The sequence below is a fragment of the Xenopus laevis genome, chromosome 1L (assembly GCF_017654675.1).
Source record: "Xenopus laevis strain J_2021 chromosome 1L, Xenopus_laevis_v10.1, whole genome shotgun sequence".
NCBI classification, from domain to species: Eukaryota; Metazoa; Chordata; class Amphibia; order Anura; family Pipidae; genus Xenopus; species Xenopus laevis.
The window spans coordinates 120,524,116-120,541,175 of record NC_054371.1 but is presented as its reverse complement, the minus strand read 5'-3'; the positions used below and the strand labels follow the sequence as shown (position 1 = coordinate 120,541,175).

The 17,060-nt window shown below is 39.6% G+C and overlaps 1 protein-coding gene across 1 annotated transcript; it reads left to right on the top strand.

Annotated features, from left to right (window-relative positions):
- Positions 1–1,877: 1,877 nt before the first annotated feature.
- On the top strand, positions 1,878–5,804 carry LOC121393674 (protein kinase C delta type-like). Its single transcript, XM_041562791.1, has 7 exons — positions 1,878–2,057; positions 2,167–2,328; positions 2,792–2,946; positions 3,371–3,509; positions 4,904–5,095; positions 5,201–5,329; positions 5,676–5,804. The coding sequence occupies exons 2-7, from the start codon at positions 2,170–2,172 to the stop codon at positions 5,787–5,789; spliced, it is 888 nt and encodes a 295-aa protein (XP_041418725.1). The 5' UTR covers positions 1,878–2,057; positions 2,167–2,169; the 3' UTR covers positions 5,790–5,804.
- Positions 5,805–17,060: the final 11,256 nt, after the last annotated feature.

Here is a 17,060-nt window from a genome sequence, read left to right as displayed (position 1 = left end):
GAGTAGAGAAACAGACAGAAAACAAAGAGAAGACCATTAAAAGGATAAAAAATGAAAAAAGACAGATTGAAAAAGAAAGCCAGGCAGAGAAAACCAGTGAAGATGAGAAGATTAAAAGGAGAAGATTTGAAGGAGGAGATATAGAAAAGGAAAGCCAGGCAGAGAAGAAGACCAATGAAGGTAAAATGATTAAAAGGAGAAGATTTGAAGTAGGAGAGGAGATAGAAAAGAAAAGCCAAGCAGAGAAGAAAACCAGTGAAGGTAAGAGCATTAAAAAGAGAGCAGTTGAAGAAGGACAGTTACAAAAGGAAAGCCAAGCAAAGAAAAAGACTAGTAAGCTTGAGAGAATTAAAACAAGTCAGGTTGCTAAAGACGATAAAAAAATCAAAGAAGACAACAGTAAAGAAAGAAATTTAGAGCAAAATGAAGTGAATAATAGAAGATCAAGACCAGAAAACCTATTAGAAGGTAAGGAAAAGACATTACCCTTGTTGTATGTATTTAATAGAGGCATATACTGTAGGTACATAATTACTTAATGTGAAATTGCTCAGTGCCATTATAAGCACTTTTGCTAAGTCCCTATCACATTACAAGCATGGGACCTGTTATCCAGAATGCATGGGACCTGGGGGTTTTTCCGGGTAAAGGGTCTTTTGGTATTTTGGATCTCTACACCATGTCTACTAAACATTTATTTAAACATGAATTAAACCCGATATGATTGTTTTAGGTCAAAAAAAGATTAATCACATCTTAGTTGGGTTCAAGTACAAGTTACCTTTACCTTTATTTTTTTAAAATATAAATTATTTGATTAAAATGTCTATGGGGGATGGCCATACAGTGATTCAGAGCTTTCTGGATAATGAATTTGTGGATTACTTATCCTATACCTGTATTATCCATCAGGATGAACATACACATTTCTTCAATTCCTAGCTGAAATTGAATCTAAGTCCCCAGCACTATAACTGTTGTCCCACCATTAATAGTATATGGGCTATTGTAAATTGAAAAAGTGCTTATAATAGCAGGCTGAGCAATTTTACATTGTACCTATGTACATTTTATGTCCCCTTCAACCTGTCCCCTCACTTGCTAACAAACAGCAAACTCAACTGCTAATTTCCCTATATAACTTGTGCTGCAAAATTCCCATTGATCCTTAATGCAACACTGACAAATGTAGGCACATCCATTTCTGGATAAAGAGAGAACGGCACGACTCCATTTTGGGCCCTGTGAACAGATTTGGAGAAAGTAGAAAAAACATGGCACTTTGCAGTACAGCTGTTTTCTGCATTTTGCCCCTCACATTTGTAAATGAGCCGTTGGGTCATAAAATGAGGTTGCGAGTGGCCATACATATAAGTGGGTAGGTATCACCCTCTCAATTATATGTTATAAATAAGTACCTCCCAAGAAACCATTTATACATTAAAAAATACATTTAAAATATAAAGGTTGTTTTGAATTTCATATGTATGCTTGTTTTTTAAGATATACTATTATGTACATTTTATTAGTTTTTCACTGAAAAAAAATTAAAAAAGCAGAAAATTTTGCAAAATGGCGAAAGATTTTCAAAATGCATTGAAGTCTATGGGCAAATTTTTTGTCACAGCGACTTTTTGTTAGCAAAATATACTCTAGTCCAAATGGGTGTTTTTTCTCACTCCAAATGCATTGTCAATGGGTGTTTTTTCTTACTTTAAATTTATTAAAGCTAATGGGCTTTTTATTCAAGTTTTTTGTAACTCCAAATGCATTGCAGTGAATGGACGTTTTTTTTTGGTTAATTTTTTCGTGGCAAATTTTTGTTGCAGTTTCTTGAAAAAATCCACCATTGGCGAAATTTCATTACAAATCCATGTGTGTTGAAAAAATTGGCTTATCACTACAGTTTGTGGTGTGATCTGTTAATGGAATTTTTTTCTCTTTAACAAGGTGGAAGCATACAGAAGAGACCCCGTCTGGACATTGAAAGACCTGCTCCCCTGGATAGTAACAACTACAAGTTCCACACTGTACTGGGACAAGGAGGCTTTGGCCAGGTAAGTGAAGGATTTCCCAAGTCATGAAGCATGTTTGCATAGCAAGTTACATTGTTTCTGTCTCTAGGAGAGACCCCATGATATGAATCTCTTTTCTTATTTTTATTAGGTGATGTTGGCTTCTTTTAGACCAAATAAACAACTGGTAGCAATTAAGATCTTGAAGAAACAGAAGAACGACTGCTATTCCATCGCTAAAGAAGCTCGTGTATTGAAGATCAGCAGAGAATGTGCATTTTTATGCCATTCTTATGCAACTTTTCAGTCAGAGGTAAAGCATACTGATCCTTATGCACAATAACAGGTTAAAACAGCACTTTGTATGTGTCTCTGAGATTTAATTCTTGGAACTCCCAGTCCTTATTGTCATCTAGTACTAACAGCATAATCTACTTGGTCATTGTCAATATATTCTTGTTGGTATAGAGTGGTGGTACCTTCATGGGGTGTATTACAGGGGTACTTATTTAACATTTAAATATGTTAAACAAAACCTATTTATATGACTTTGACTCACTTCCTGAAATGCACCCACACAGCTCCCAATACTGCCCTATTTGCCCTGTTAATTTTGATGCAGTTGGGGAGGGGGGTATGAGATAATTGCAGGGGGCCCAGGTTACATAGATGGTTTTGTTCCCTTTAAACAAGTCCCTTTAGCCCTTCTTTTAACCAGCTCTATTTCTGTATAGTAATGTCTCATGTCTCACATTCTTCTAACCTGCACTTACCAGCTTGAAGCCTTCTTTGTCCTGGAGTATGCCAGTGGGAAATCTTTATGGCAAATGATTATGCGTGAAGGAGGTCTGCCAATGTCGACAATCATGTTCTACACAGCAGAGATGGTGGTTGCCCTCCAGTTCCTGCATTCTAAGGGAATCATTCATCGGTCAGTAACATCTCAGAATATTGTGTTTGTGTTCTTTAACACTTGTAAAGTTCTTTGAGGTCAGCTAATAAAATACAGTTTGACATACTGGGGAGGATTAGAAGTGGCTACTTATCAACTATAAGTTGCATACATGTAGAACACTCTATTATGCCCTCAATCAATCAAGAGCAGTGGCACACAGTGGGCTTTGTTGTACGCTTAATTTAAATTAGTTTATCACCTTCTTTTGTGGTTAATTTAATTGAGGTTATTTTTAACAACAATTAACTTCTGTAATAATAATAAATCTATAAGAAGGGAATGAAATATGTGATCACATTTAACTTACAAAGACTTCACTTATGTGATAAAGCTTGACCTCTTTCCCAGAACTCTTTCTATATTTTTCTGAAAGTAAATTGTTCTTATGTTTAACCTACAGTGATCTGAAGCCGGACAACATATTAGTGGATAAAGACGGCCACATAAAGATCTGCGACTTTGGCATTGCAGAAGAGAACATCTTTGGCCAGAGGAAAACCTACGGCTTAGCAGGAACCCCTGGATATCGGGCACCAGAGGTAACATAATTTGTTGTAAAATATTTACAATATATGCATAGTAGCATATATATTAGAAAGAAAGGTGTGTATAAAAGAAAAAAAATGAGAGAATAGTATCAACATCTTTGATGATCCCATTCCCATCTATCCCAATCTATCACCTAACAAATGCTGGCACAATGCCAATTCAAGCAATTTAGTTTCTTAGAATCTATTAGGGTCCAGTTTAGATGTTAGAATTTTCACTGATCTGAACCCAATGTGACCTTTCCATGATTACAGGTATGGGATCCGTTATCGGAAAACCCTGTATCCAGAAAGGTCCAAATTACGGAAAGGCAGTGTCTCCCATACACTCCATTGTATCCAATTAATCCAGATTTTTAAAAATGTCCTTTTAATCTGTAATAATAAATCAGTACCTTGTATTTGATCCAAAATAAGATTTAATTGATCCTTATTGGAAGCAAAACCAGCCTATTGGGTTTATTTCATGTTTATCTAGTAGACCTAAGATATGAAGATCCAAATAAAGGAAAGATACATTTTGCCAGAAAACCCCAGGTCCTGAGAATTCTGGATAACAGGTCCTATACCTGTATTGAAATGAAAGTGAAACTGTCAGTCCCAATGTTATAACCTTTAAACTTGTATCAGAAAATAGACCAACTTTGTACTATTAACATTTAAACATGCCATACTTCAATATATTTATTAAACAACAGGTTAACACTACTTCCCACCTTAAAATCACTGGTGGCTAATATAAGGCACCCCTCCTGTTGCAATTAAACCTTAATTAACACAAAGCATTCTAAATGGCATTCAATACATTTTATACAGCACAGAAATGTCAGTTATAGCTACAAAGTCTTATATGGGATCTTAGTATTAATATGTACTTTGTAACTGCAGAACTGTAACTCATCCAGCTGCACAGGCTCCTACTGTGGAAACACATTAATCCACTAGTAATTCCTGTTGTACATCCAGAACTCTAGTGCAAATATATCCAAAGCTTGTGTGATTCAGTTTGTTAGTTGTCATAGAATGTTAAATTTCAAATTAAATTAAATGCGACACCCCTGGTGTCTTTTTCCCAGGCGCATGTGTTCCTCCTAATTACCCGCCAGTGATTTAAGAGGTGGATTAAATCTTTAGGCCTGTTGCTTAATAAATATATTTGTTTTAATATTGAAGTAAGGCGTGTTTAATTGTTAATATTACATGTAGTTAAAATAACTGAGTCCATCCCTTTTCTGATGTAGTTTAGACGTTCCAATATGTTGCAAAAAGACATGTCAATGTACCCTTGTAATTAACTTTCAATGCTTGGATCTCTTTACTACCACAAATATAAGGCATAAAGTTATTTGTTGCTATAATTCGTTTTCTTTTTTTTCTTTTCAAAGATTCTATTAAAGGAAGACTACAATACAGCCGTGGATTGGTGGTCTTTTGGGGTGACAATGTATGAAATGGCCACAGGTGAATTGCCATATTCAACATCAGGCAGCATTTTAAGGCAGCGATATATGATTTTGAACAAAACACCAAAATATCCATGTTATATGAGCGAGGAAATGCTGGACCTCCTGCCTAAGGTAAATAGATATACTGGCATACTGCTTATGTGCCTGCCAATAATGCAGGAAGTGACCTAGTATAACATCTGCAAAACTCTAACATATAACCATGTTTCTCTTTAGCTTTTGGAGATTGATAACACCAAACGAATTGGACAGAATGGGAATATCAGGGAGCATCCCTTCTACAGCACTATCAACTGGGATGATCTGGAAAATCGAAGACTGAAGACACCTTTTCAGCCAGAAATGGTAAATAAATGTGATGGAGCAATCAATGTCTTATCAATACTCTTTCATGAAACAGTAGGGCAGAGGTCTTCTGACTTATTATACATGTATGATTTGTATGAAAACATAGTCATAAGCATCACTCTCCCACTGCATAAGACCCCTGCTATTATTGGGATGGAGGACAGGTCAGTTGCATAATAACACCAGGCAACTGAGTTCATCCTTTTCTTCCTTGTAGTTAGGAAGCCCTCAGTGACTAATAAGGTGTGATATCAAATAACATTTAACCCCTAGTGAAATTAATACAAAATTGTGCCGTGTGAAATGTTGTATAAAAGGTTAAGTGCTTTTCCTTTGTTCACAGCCATCTGCGGACGACTTAGATGAATATCCGCTAACATTCTCCCCTCATAGTTGCGATGGAAAGAATTTGAAAGATTTCTCTGAAGTTGATTCCAACTGGAATTGGCAGGAGTAAGGCATTACCTCTGTTCTAACATGGGATACCATCATTAGTTGCTGCCTGTAACAACCTGTGGCAAGCTGCACCCCTAAACAACCAATCCACCTGTTGTACCAAACCTAAACCATCTCCTGTGAATGTCACCTGGTTCTACCATCAAAGCCAGCACCAGACGGGATCTCTGACTGTAGCTTCTAAAGGATGGAAAATAGGAAGGTAATATTGTAAGGTTACATCTTGAATGAAAATTGCCAAATAAAACCAGGTTACCCCCACCCTCCCCCAAACATCTGCCTCCCTCCTATTCCCTTACCTGTGATTAACCCCTATCCTAAGTGGCCCACTCCAGTGGCATAACTATAAAGGAAGCAGACCCCATGGCCGCGGGGGGCCCGGATCTGCTTCCTTTATACTGTCTCCCTCCTACTCCCTTATCCCTGATTTGCCTCTTTTTTAATCACTAAACCACACCCCAAACTTTAGTCTCTCTCTTATTCTCTTACCCATGATTGACCCCTTTCCTAAGTGGGTCACACCAGCAGCATAACTATAAAGGAAGCAGACCCTCTGGCCGCGGGGGGCCAGGTCTACTTCCTCTATATTGTCTCCTCCTACTCCCTTTCCTCTGATTTCCTTCATTCATAATCACTTCACAATACCCCAAACATCTGCCTTCCTCTTATTCCCTTACCTGTGATTAACCCCTTTTCTAAGCAGTGGTGTAACTATGAAGGAAGCAGACCCCCTGGCCGCGGGGGGCCCAGGTCTACTTCCTCTGAACTTTCTCCCTTCTGCTCCCTTACCCTTGATTTCCCTTCTTCCTAATCTCTAAACAACACCCCAAACTTCTTTTTCTCCCTTATTTCCTTACATGGCATAACTATAAAGAAAGCAGACCCTGTGGCCGCGGGGGGCACTGGTCTACTTCCTCTATACTGTGTCCTCCTTTTCCCTTTCCCCTGATTTCCTTATTTACATTTCTCTCAATCCCTTTCCCTATTCCCAGCTTCTTTACCATCCACTTTTAATCCCTCCAGGTTTTCTTCCATACCTTAACCCTAGCACTTCCCATACCCATGCCCTCTTTGTCCTCTCCCCAACTTCTCTCCCAACTCTTCTCTGTGAGTGTGTGTGCTCTATGTATTTGTGTGTGTGATTGAGTGTAAGTCAGTTTAGTCATTTGAAATGCTCACCCATTTGTTGAACAGGAGAACATTGAGATATATTTCTTACTATTATCCACTAGTATTTCTAGGTGCGTCTAGAGTCATTTTACTTGCAGTCCATAGCCAGTTCAGAGGTCACTGTATTTGTAGAGCTTGCATTAATAGCGCAGCAGCTGCTGACTGTACTGCAGGTGAAATTGGATTAGAAGCACCTTCAAATGCCCCTGTGTGTATCATCCTTACTGTTCTCCTGTTCAATGAATCAGTTACCAGTGCCAGGATATTTTTATAACCTGGTACTTTCCCAAATGTATGCCAATACTGAACCAACCCATATGCCCTGAAGGTAGCATTGTACTTACTGTACAAAGCTACTGGTTTTAGTAGAATTAGGAAACCATTGATCCAGGGATTATACCGATTGCCATTTTGGAGTCAGGAAGGAATTTTTTCCCCCTTCTGAAGCAAATTAGAAGCTGCTTTAGACGGGGTTTTTTTGCCTTCCTCTGGATCATCTAAAAATTAGGTAGGATTTGTTTCAGCAAAAGGTTGAATTTGGACACCTTTTTTCAACTAAAAGATCAATGCCACACCTGGCTGAGAAAGCTCCCATTCACTCCACGGTATAAGTGCACTGACAGTCATGCAACAGATTTTGGTGTGAAAATGTATATTTATGCTTCTCTGCACCAAAATCCACTCCGTGTGTATCAATGCACTTACACCATGGAGCAAATGGGAGCGGATCTGCTTTTTCACAGCCTGGTGTGGCATTAGCCTCACTACTAAGTAACTGTGTCAGTGCACATAAGATAATTAAAATCAAAATTAGAATATAAATTAAACCAACTAAAACAAAACCTCCTAAAAACAAAAGGGGTACTAAACTGAATCAAATAGGAGGGGGTTCAGTGCTGGCTTTTTCAAGCCGGCAATCGGCTACATATGAATCTAGGATTAGGGACTATTCCAGCAAACCACAGCAATTATATTAACTTTAATACACCAATAGCTCACTATGTGATTTGCTTTAATATGCATGTATGTTGTATGGCTTTGTGAGACGTATGAGCATTGTAAAAACAAACCCAAAATATCTAGTTCTGTGTCTGGCATAAAATGCAGGGAAGAGCTTGATTAACCAAAACCAGGCCTGGACTGGGAGTCAAAATAGGCCCTGTCATTCCAAGTAAAAAGAGGCCCACAGCCTCCTACCAGCCCAAACAGACCCCTACCAGCCCACTATATGGTAACTTTCTATGGAGCCATACAGCAGCCCCTCTGGCATTTGCCAGAACCCACAGATTGCCAGTCCGGGCCTGACCAAAACGCTGCCTAGTCACCACCTGTTTTGTACCCCCAAGTTTGAATAATTTGATCAGCTAAATAGGGACATCATTAGTCATTCACCAGTATTTAAAATCTAAAATCCTTACTGGTTAGGGGAGTAGTGCAGCAAACCATATGGTTAGCCAAACAGCAGAGGTATAAATCCCACGTGCTCTATGCGTCTCAATGTGATTTTACAAAATAGTCAATGTTTGTGTGATGAAAGTCAGTTTTGTGTCTGAATGTGAACTTAAAAAATCCCAGTGAAGAGCTTTAGGGACTAAATAGGGAATCATTGCAGCAAGTCATATGGTCAGCAAATCAGTGAGGATTTCATCCTCCTTATGCCTATGATCACCAGCTGATTTGCTCCAACAAAATAAAATTAGCTAGCGTATGTTTGAATGAAATCCAATATGTGTATGTGTGAATATTTAGCTTGTGCCTCTCAGTCATTACTGAGGAGGAAAGGTCCCATGACGGTTTGTCTCTCAGTGCTGGACCAGCTAGGGAACTATTGCAGCAAATTATAGGGTGAGCCATTTGCTGCAATAAATGGACAGTAACAAGAGTTGAAGCCTTGACGTGGCGTTACTGCTCACATGGGTAACCATGTGCCAATTCAACCATTTATGAGGCTGTGATAGTGATTGTGGAGTATATTTAGTATTTAGACTATTGAACAATTCTTCATTTTACTGAAAAACTAATCTTACGCTTACATTTTGTTTTCTAAGCTATTTTTATTTTAAAACACTGAATCTATGTAGAAAAAAAGGAAATATACAGTTTGCAAAATTATTCAGTTCCCACACTTTAATATTCTGTAACGTTGTCTATGGGCGCAATAACAGATTGAAGCACTTAAGTTAGCATATACCAGCAGGAGACTTGGACTGCCAACAAAAGGGACTGGGCTTCCTACATAAGGTGGGGTGGCTGGTTAGGGACAGAGTTTTGGAGGATGAGGGGATGGGTTTGAAGGATCAAGGCATTTCCAGGTGGTATTGAACCCTAATTGTAGGGCAATTATTACAGGAAAATTAAACCTAAACTCATTAGGAGTGGCAAAACTTGAAGTACCCCTGTTTTATGACAATCTGTAAGGTTTTCTCTTGAATTAACAAGTTTAACTTTCTATATATGCCGCAACCTTTTTCCCAGATTTAGACTTCTGCCTGCACAGTAGAGTAAAATCAGTCTTTCCTGATGAAAAGCAGCTCTTTAGGAAGGACCAATTCCGTCATTGCTGCACTCTGCTTATAGGGAGTTCTGCTTCTGATTGGTCTGTAATTGATAACATGTACCATGGATAGTGTGTCCGACTCTATTTTTGGGACATTTTTACCACCTGTTTTCTTTGCAACAACATGTGTGAGATAGGCCTTATTGTCTACCTTGTGTGAGTGATATCTCGTTGTCTTAGTATTTCACTGAGCCAGTTAATAAAACAGAATCAATTTCTAGGCAACTACAAGAAACAGCTACGAATCTGCTGGTTTAATGAAAGTCTTCATTAACTTCTTCCTCTGATTCTACCAAAATATTTATACAACTATTCACTATTAAATTCAAGTTATATAAATTAATTGAAATCAATCTGGACCAATCTCTGTTTGGAGCTTATTAATGGTATTCATAACAAATATGTATGAAAATAATTTGCTGACCTCAAAGCAAGTGTCAAATTGTGATAATGAAAGGTCAAAACACAGCAGTCTGATTTTCTTGCCTCTTTTTCATTATTAGCTTTATATTAGGGGTGGATTGATAAGTACAGTAGTTAAAGGGGTTGTTCCCCTTTAACTTTTAGTATGATTTAGAGAGTGATATTCAGAGACAATCTGCAATTGGTTTTGAGTTTTTATGATTTCTTGTTTTTGAGTTATTTAGCTTTTTATTCAGCAGGTCTCCAGTTTGCAATTTCAGTAATATGGTTGCAAGGGTCCAAACTACCCTAGCAACCATGCACTGATTTGAATAAGACACTGGAATGGCAGAAGGTTCAATTCCCCCATTGTAAGTTAATGGGTGAAATCTGATTGGCTGTTTGTAGCTCCATGCACTTTTGGGCATCCAATAAATATAATCTTTTCATTCAGGTTGACCCCATGACTATGGGATTCAAGTTTGGTGAGTGTAGTTTCAAAGCTGTAACACTGGCAGCAGTTTAAATTTCCCCATTGAAAGTCAAAGGGTGAAATTTGATTGGCTGTTGTTGGCTCCTTCCACTTTTGGGCATCCAATAAATATTGCCTTTTCAGGTTGACCCCATGAATATCTGATTTAAGTTTGGCGAGTGCAGCTTCAAAGCTGTAACATTGGCAGCAGTTTAAATTTCTCCAGTAAAGTCAATGGGGCAAATTCACTAAGATGCGAAGTTGCGCCAGGCGCAACTTCGCCGCACTTCGCCGACCTTCGCCAGGCGAAGTTTCGCCAGGGCTCCGCAAATTCACTAAAATCCGAAGTTGCGCACAGGGGTAGCGTAAGGTTGCGAAGTTGCGCTAGCGTTGTTTCGCTATATAAAGCGAAGTTGCGCTAGCGAAGGCTAATTTGCATACGGCGCGAAATTCAAATTTCAATGGAGGAACACGTATCTGCACTACAAATGCCTGGGAAACCTTCAAATCAGCCAATAAAATTTTTATTTTGCCCTACACATGTGCCCACTGTCTAGGTAAGTTGCCATGAGTCAGGAAATGTAGGGGGGAGGAAGGGGAGCCCCAAAAAAATTTCGATCTTTTTCAGCCTATCAGCCATCATGTAGAAAACACGCCAGCGTCTTTTGGGACTTAGAAAAAATTTTGACTTTTTTTGAAACATTCCCTATCTACTCTATTGCGCTTCGCCAGGTCTGAGGTGGCGAAGGAAGTCTAGCGTAAAAGGTAGCGTTCGCTACACTGCGCAAGTTAGTGAATTTGCGTAGTTTCGTCGCTAGCGAAGATTCGCCTGGCGTAAGGTTGCGAAGTAACACTAGCGAAACTACGCCAGCGTTCGTTAGTGAATTTGCGCAGTAGCGAAAATGCCCAACGCTAGCGAATTAACGCTAGCGTTCGGCGCTTCGTGCGTTAGTGAATTTGCCCCAATGGGTGAAATTGGATTGGCTGTTGTTGGCTCCTTCCACTTTGGGTCGTAGTTTCTTTCGGGGGGGACCCCATGATTATGTGATTCAGCATTGGTGAGTTTAGCTTCAAAGCTTTAAGAGTGGCAGCAGTTTGAAAACCTCTAACCCTTCCACTCCGTAGCAATAAATCAAACAACACCAAACTGAGGGTTACTTCTTGTAATCTGGCCTAGTGTTCTTAATAATATTGAATGACTCAAGTACTGAGAATATGAGCAATGGACAGGCCCCACAGCTAGAGATGTTCTTCATCGCTGTGACTGTCAGTAATGTAAAATCTATGTTGTTGGTGCTTTATGTTTTTGGAGTCAAGGCAAAGAACATCTCCTTGTGGTTAAAGGGTTAAACAATTTATAGCTGAAACATTCAAAATACCTGTCTTCAAATAGAACACAAATCAGGAAAGAAAATGAAAGAAGCTGGTGATATCAGAAAAAAGGTATAGCAGTTATGAGAGAACACTGCTTCCCACCCAGAAAGGATTTCTGAAAATGTCCCCAAAAACCTCGCTAGCAGCAGTCAACTGTTTAACTTTGTGCCGGCTGCTTTGGGTCGGTGGCTCTCTGTGTCGAACATAATGGCAGCCATTATTTATGTTGTTTGTCTTGCTTATCCCACCTCTTGTGTCACATACCCCCAGTGCTGGAACAAGGCAATATGATACCCAAGGCAGGGAGTGAGGGGCACTCGACTGCAGGGCTGCCATTAGAAATCATGGGGTCCCGTACAACAAAATTTTCAGGGCCCCAGCCCACCCTAGATCCCTCCTATTCCACACCACAGTTAAAAGACCACACAGACATCAGTCAGTAACCCCCCCACACACACACAAGTTATAAAAAGCTATTGATGGTCAGGGTCCCCTTATAAGTTAAAAAAAAAAAACTTTTGCGCCAGGGCCCCCATGAAAGTTTTCTTTAAAAAATTGGTGGTCAGGGCCCCCTTACAAGTTAAAAAAAATAATTGGTGACCAGGGCCCCCCTGTAAGTAAAAAAAAACATTGGTGCCAGGGCCCCCCTTACAAGTTAAAAAAAATTGTGGCCCCCAGAGAATATTTTTTTTTAAAAGATTGGTGACGGGGGTCTATAGATTATTAAAATAATACATTGGTGGCCAGGGGATTATAAAAATAAAAAACCACACATTGGTGTTCAGTAGAATTGAACTTGTGGCTTCAGGACTTCAATTTCGGCTGTTTTCGCAACTTCGAGTCTTTTCGCAGCTTCAAGACTTCAATTTCAGCTGTTTTCTTGACTTCGGGTCTTTTCGCAGATTCTGCTGCTCAGCACTTCCACATTTCGGCTGTTCCGGACTTCTGGAGAGACGGCACGGGTTTGGTGCTGTCAAGGGGGGCCCGGCTATTTTGAAAAGTGCAGCACAATCAGGCTCCCCCCTTCGGGCCCGGGCCCGGTACAGCAGTACCTCCTGTGCCCCCTGATGGCGGCCCTGCTCCTCTGTACACATGCACTCTCAGAGGTGAGCAGGGGAGGAGAATAACTGAAAGTGTGGGTGAAACAACCTCTGTATTACTGAAGGTCCAAACTATGGGAATGCAAAAATAAGACTTATGTGTCTAGCGTTGGCACGTTGAGCCCTAGGCACATGCCTCTTCTGCCTACTCCAACCCCGCATACCCTTTCTTCTTTTAGAATGTAAGCTCAAAGGAGAAAGACCCTCTTAACCACCTGTATTTGTATATAACCTGTATATACATATATTTGTACAACCTTCCTTTGTACAGCACTGCAGAGTTTGCTGCTGCTTTATAAATAATTATACAGGTAGAAGTATATCATCAAAATAATATAAATGCAAGTTATACACTAAATATGAGTATGAGTATATGAGTAAGTGCCCCTATAGGCACGAAACGCGTTAGGTCTTCATGTCCTAATAAATTTTCTACTTTTTACATCTGTTTCTTTATTTTTGGAGACCCTCACACCTTTTGGATACAATGTTTTTAATTCTAGGCAGTGTCATTCTGTGGCTACTAAAGCAAATAAAGTTCTGTCTTGCATAAAAAAGGGCTCAAAACTCAAGGGATGAAAACAAAATTATGCCTCTTTATAGGTCCCTGGTAAGGCCTCATCTGGAGTATGCAGTGCAGTTTTGGACTCCAGTCCTTAAGAGGGATATTAATGAGATGGAGAGAGTGCACAGACTAAGTGCAACTAAACTGGTTAGAGGGAGGGAAGACTTAAATTATGAGGGTAGACTGTCAAGGTTGGGGTTGTTTTCTCTGGAAAAAAGTTGATTGCGAGGGGACATGATTACACTTTACAAGTACATTAGAGGACATTATAGACAAATAGAAGGGGACCGTTTTACCCATAACTCACACTAGAAGAAGATAACTTTAATTTGAAGCAACATAGGTGGTTCTTCACAGTGAGGTTGTGATAGTGTCGGACTGGGATGCCAGGGGCCCACCAGAAAACCTCAGACCGTGGGCCCACTTACCAAACTTATTTCTCCTCTCCTCACTCATCCTCTTTAATCTCCTAGTCTTTTATATTTACTTAGTCTATTTTTCCATTATTAAGCATTTTTCCCATAAAGAAATAAGGAATGACCATGAAATTGGCCACATAGTTAGAAGCAAAAGGGCCCACTGACACCTGGACCCACCGGGAGTTTTCCTGGTATCCCAGTGTGCCAGTCCGACACTGGATTGTGGAATGCATTGCCAGTGATGTTGTGATAGCTGATTTTGTTAATGCCTTTAAGAATGGCTTGGATGATTTCTTGGACAGACATAATATCAAAGGCTATTGTGATACTAAGCTCTATAGTTAGTATAGATATTGGTATATATAGTTTTAGTGAATGTGTGGAGGGGTTGGCGTGTGTGTGTATGTATGGAAGCTGGGTTTCATGTGGAGGGACTGAACTTGATGGACCTTGGTCTTTTTTCAACCCAACTTTACTATGCAACTATGACAAAAAAAAAAGTGCACCAAGAATGCCTTCAATCTGTTAGCAGGGACATTTTGAACAGACGTCTCTTTTTCACTCTCTCTTAATTTTCTAATTGTTAGTAAAGATGATAGTTTTAATACACAAGCTTGTATCTGTCTGTATGGAGTTAGATTGAGGTAGTACTGTCACACATTTGTTTGGAGCTTCTGGGACTCAACAACTGGATCTTTGACTTGGTCATTAAAGTGGCCCTGGGTGTCACCATTCCTTCTTTGGCAGGTGGTCTGGGCAATGAGTGATTCTTTTGGAGCACTTGTAATATTTTTTGGGTCCCTCCAGCAAAGTCTTCCTTCTTTTTGTCCTGGACTTGTTGCTTGTGCAATTGTGCACTGCTGTGAGGATCCTGCTATCTTCTCTGACTGTTGTAGCCCTTAACAACATCAATTATGACCTTCAATATAATCTCATCAAAACTGCCAATATCCCTTCCTTAGTTAATATGTGATTAGCATAAAGCAGGAAGAATCTATATAGAATAATTCTTATGTGTTCGACTATAAATGCAGACTATAAATAGAGGACAATTCTACGATCAATTTTGTGTAAACATGAACTTCTAGTTATATGCGTAATTGTATTTTATTAGCAGTGAGCAGTGTCAGCCACAAGAGGGAGACATTTACGTTTCTGCACAAATCCAACATACATCCAGCTAAAGATGCAATATACATTTTTAAGCTGCTTATTTTAAGAAATTGGGACAGAGTATTTAAAAAATAAAATAAATCAAAGCTATTCTACCGTGAGTCAAAATAATGATTAATCCAATAGTGATGCAGTATTGGAAATAACAAAATGCTAAAACACTTTACCTACACTTTGAGTTGGCACGCATTGTGCAGAATGAATGCAAGTCCAGTCAAATCATGTTTAAATGGCCACATAAACCATGGGTAATTAGCATTAATTAATCTGTAAACATGGTGAGTATTAAGCTGACAATATTCTTGGCCAAAAGTGTGTATTTATGATTTGTTCATAAGCTAGAATGTACTGGGAATTTCAGAAAAGAAAATCCAGCTCCATAAATAATTAAATAAAGCTATACACAAGCATAAGGCACATTCTGTATATGTAATGTTTGTTGCACAAGTGATTTCCCACGTGCTGCATTGCACAGACCTTGTATGTGTTCATAGAGCCACCAAATGAGAGAATGAGTTCGGAGCATAAGTGCATTTGGTCACTGTGCTAAGGTGACAGTTTGTACAAAATAAACAAATTGTTTAACCAGTATCTACTGCATTTGAGAAGGTTTTATATGAGCTTACGGCTGTAACCGTTGGGCCCGGCTGCACATGCCCCAGACCTTCAGCAAGAGGAGTCAAACACCAGAAAAACTTCAAAAGAGGCTGGCACAAGCCTGGACCCACGAAGTAGTAAAGCCAGAGTCAAGTTGTAAAAGAGTTAAAAAAGCTTACATTTTATTTTCCATAATTAAGAAAACAGCCCTGACGCGTTTCGTGTCTACCAGGGACACTTACTCATAGGCTAAACATGAAACAATTCATTATTCTCTATAGACTGTTGTACACAGCTGATAGACACGTACATAGAGAATAATGAATGTGGCAGAAGCAGGAATGAGGTGAGTGTAGCGCAAGACTTGGAGTCCAGGCCCTTGGGGCGCTACAGTCGGGCAGGATAATATTATGGGATGTGTATTTCATGGGGACCTGACAGAACAAATATTTGGCGAAGCGTTGCGGTAAATTCCGACAGTAAAATTTCACGAAACTAAGTGGACTGAGTAAGGTGGTGTTGTACTTTGTGGCAGTAGTGGTGGAATGCACGGAAAATGTGATTTGCTGTTTCTATGGAAAACAGAACTTTGCAAATGAGGATTAGAAATTAGTGCGAATTGCAATATTTGGTGAAGCATTGCGATAAATTCCGACAGTAAAATTTCACAAAACTAAGTGGACTGAGTATGGTGGTGTTGTACTTCGTGGCATTAGTGGTGGAATGCACGGAAAATGTGATTTGCTGTTTCTATGGCTAACAGAACTTTGCATATGAGGATTAAAAATTAGTGCGATTTTCAATATTTGGCGAAGCGTTGCGGTAAATTCCGACAGTAAAATTTCACGAAACTAAGTGGACTGAGTAAGATGGTGTTGTACTTCGTGGCAGTAGTGGTGGAATGCACGGAAAATGTGATTTGCTGTTTCTATGGCTAACAGAACTTTGCATATGAGGATTAGAAATTAGTGCGATTTTCAATATTTGGCGAAGCGTTGCGGTAAATTTCGACAGTGAAATTTCACCAAACTAAGTGGGCTGGGTAAGGTGGTGTTGTACTTCATGGCATTAGTGGTGGAATGCATGGAAAATGTGATTTGCTGTTGCTAAAAGCATAGTCTGATAGCTTGACTGTGTGCATTGAAATAAATGGTCTGATAGCTTGACTGCTGTTCAGAAACAGTCTGATAGCTTGACTCCAGTCAGTGCTCAGACCTCAGCTCATAAGTCAGGCTGAGAGCTGAAAAGGGAGGGCTGAGAAGGCAGAGCTTCAACACTGAGGGCCGATAATTGAGACACAAGGGGGGAGCTTGGAACATGATATGTGGCCAGGAGGGAGGTGTGACTGCAGCCTCTTCTGATGTGTGAGTGAGTACAATAAGAGGCGAGTCTGCCTTCTTCTCCTTATGAGAGGCGAACACAGCAGGAGTAAGAGTTCTCCAG

Coding starts and splice junctions, on each gene's coding strand:
- LOC121393674 (XM_041562791.1), top strand. CDS start 2,170: ATGTTGGCTTCTTTTAGACCAAATAAACAACTGGTAGCAATTAAGATC. Junction 2,329..2,791: donor ATGCAACTTTTCAGTCAGAG/GTAAAGCATACT, acceptor TGCACTTACCAG/CTTGAAGCCTTCTTTGTCCT. Junction 5,096..5,200: donor TGCTGGACCTCCTGCCTAAG/GTAAATAGATAT, acceptor GTTTCTCTTTAG/CTTTTGGAGATTGATAACAC.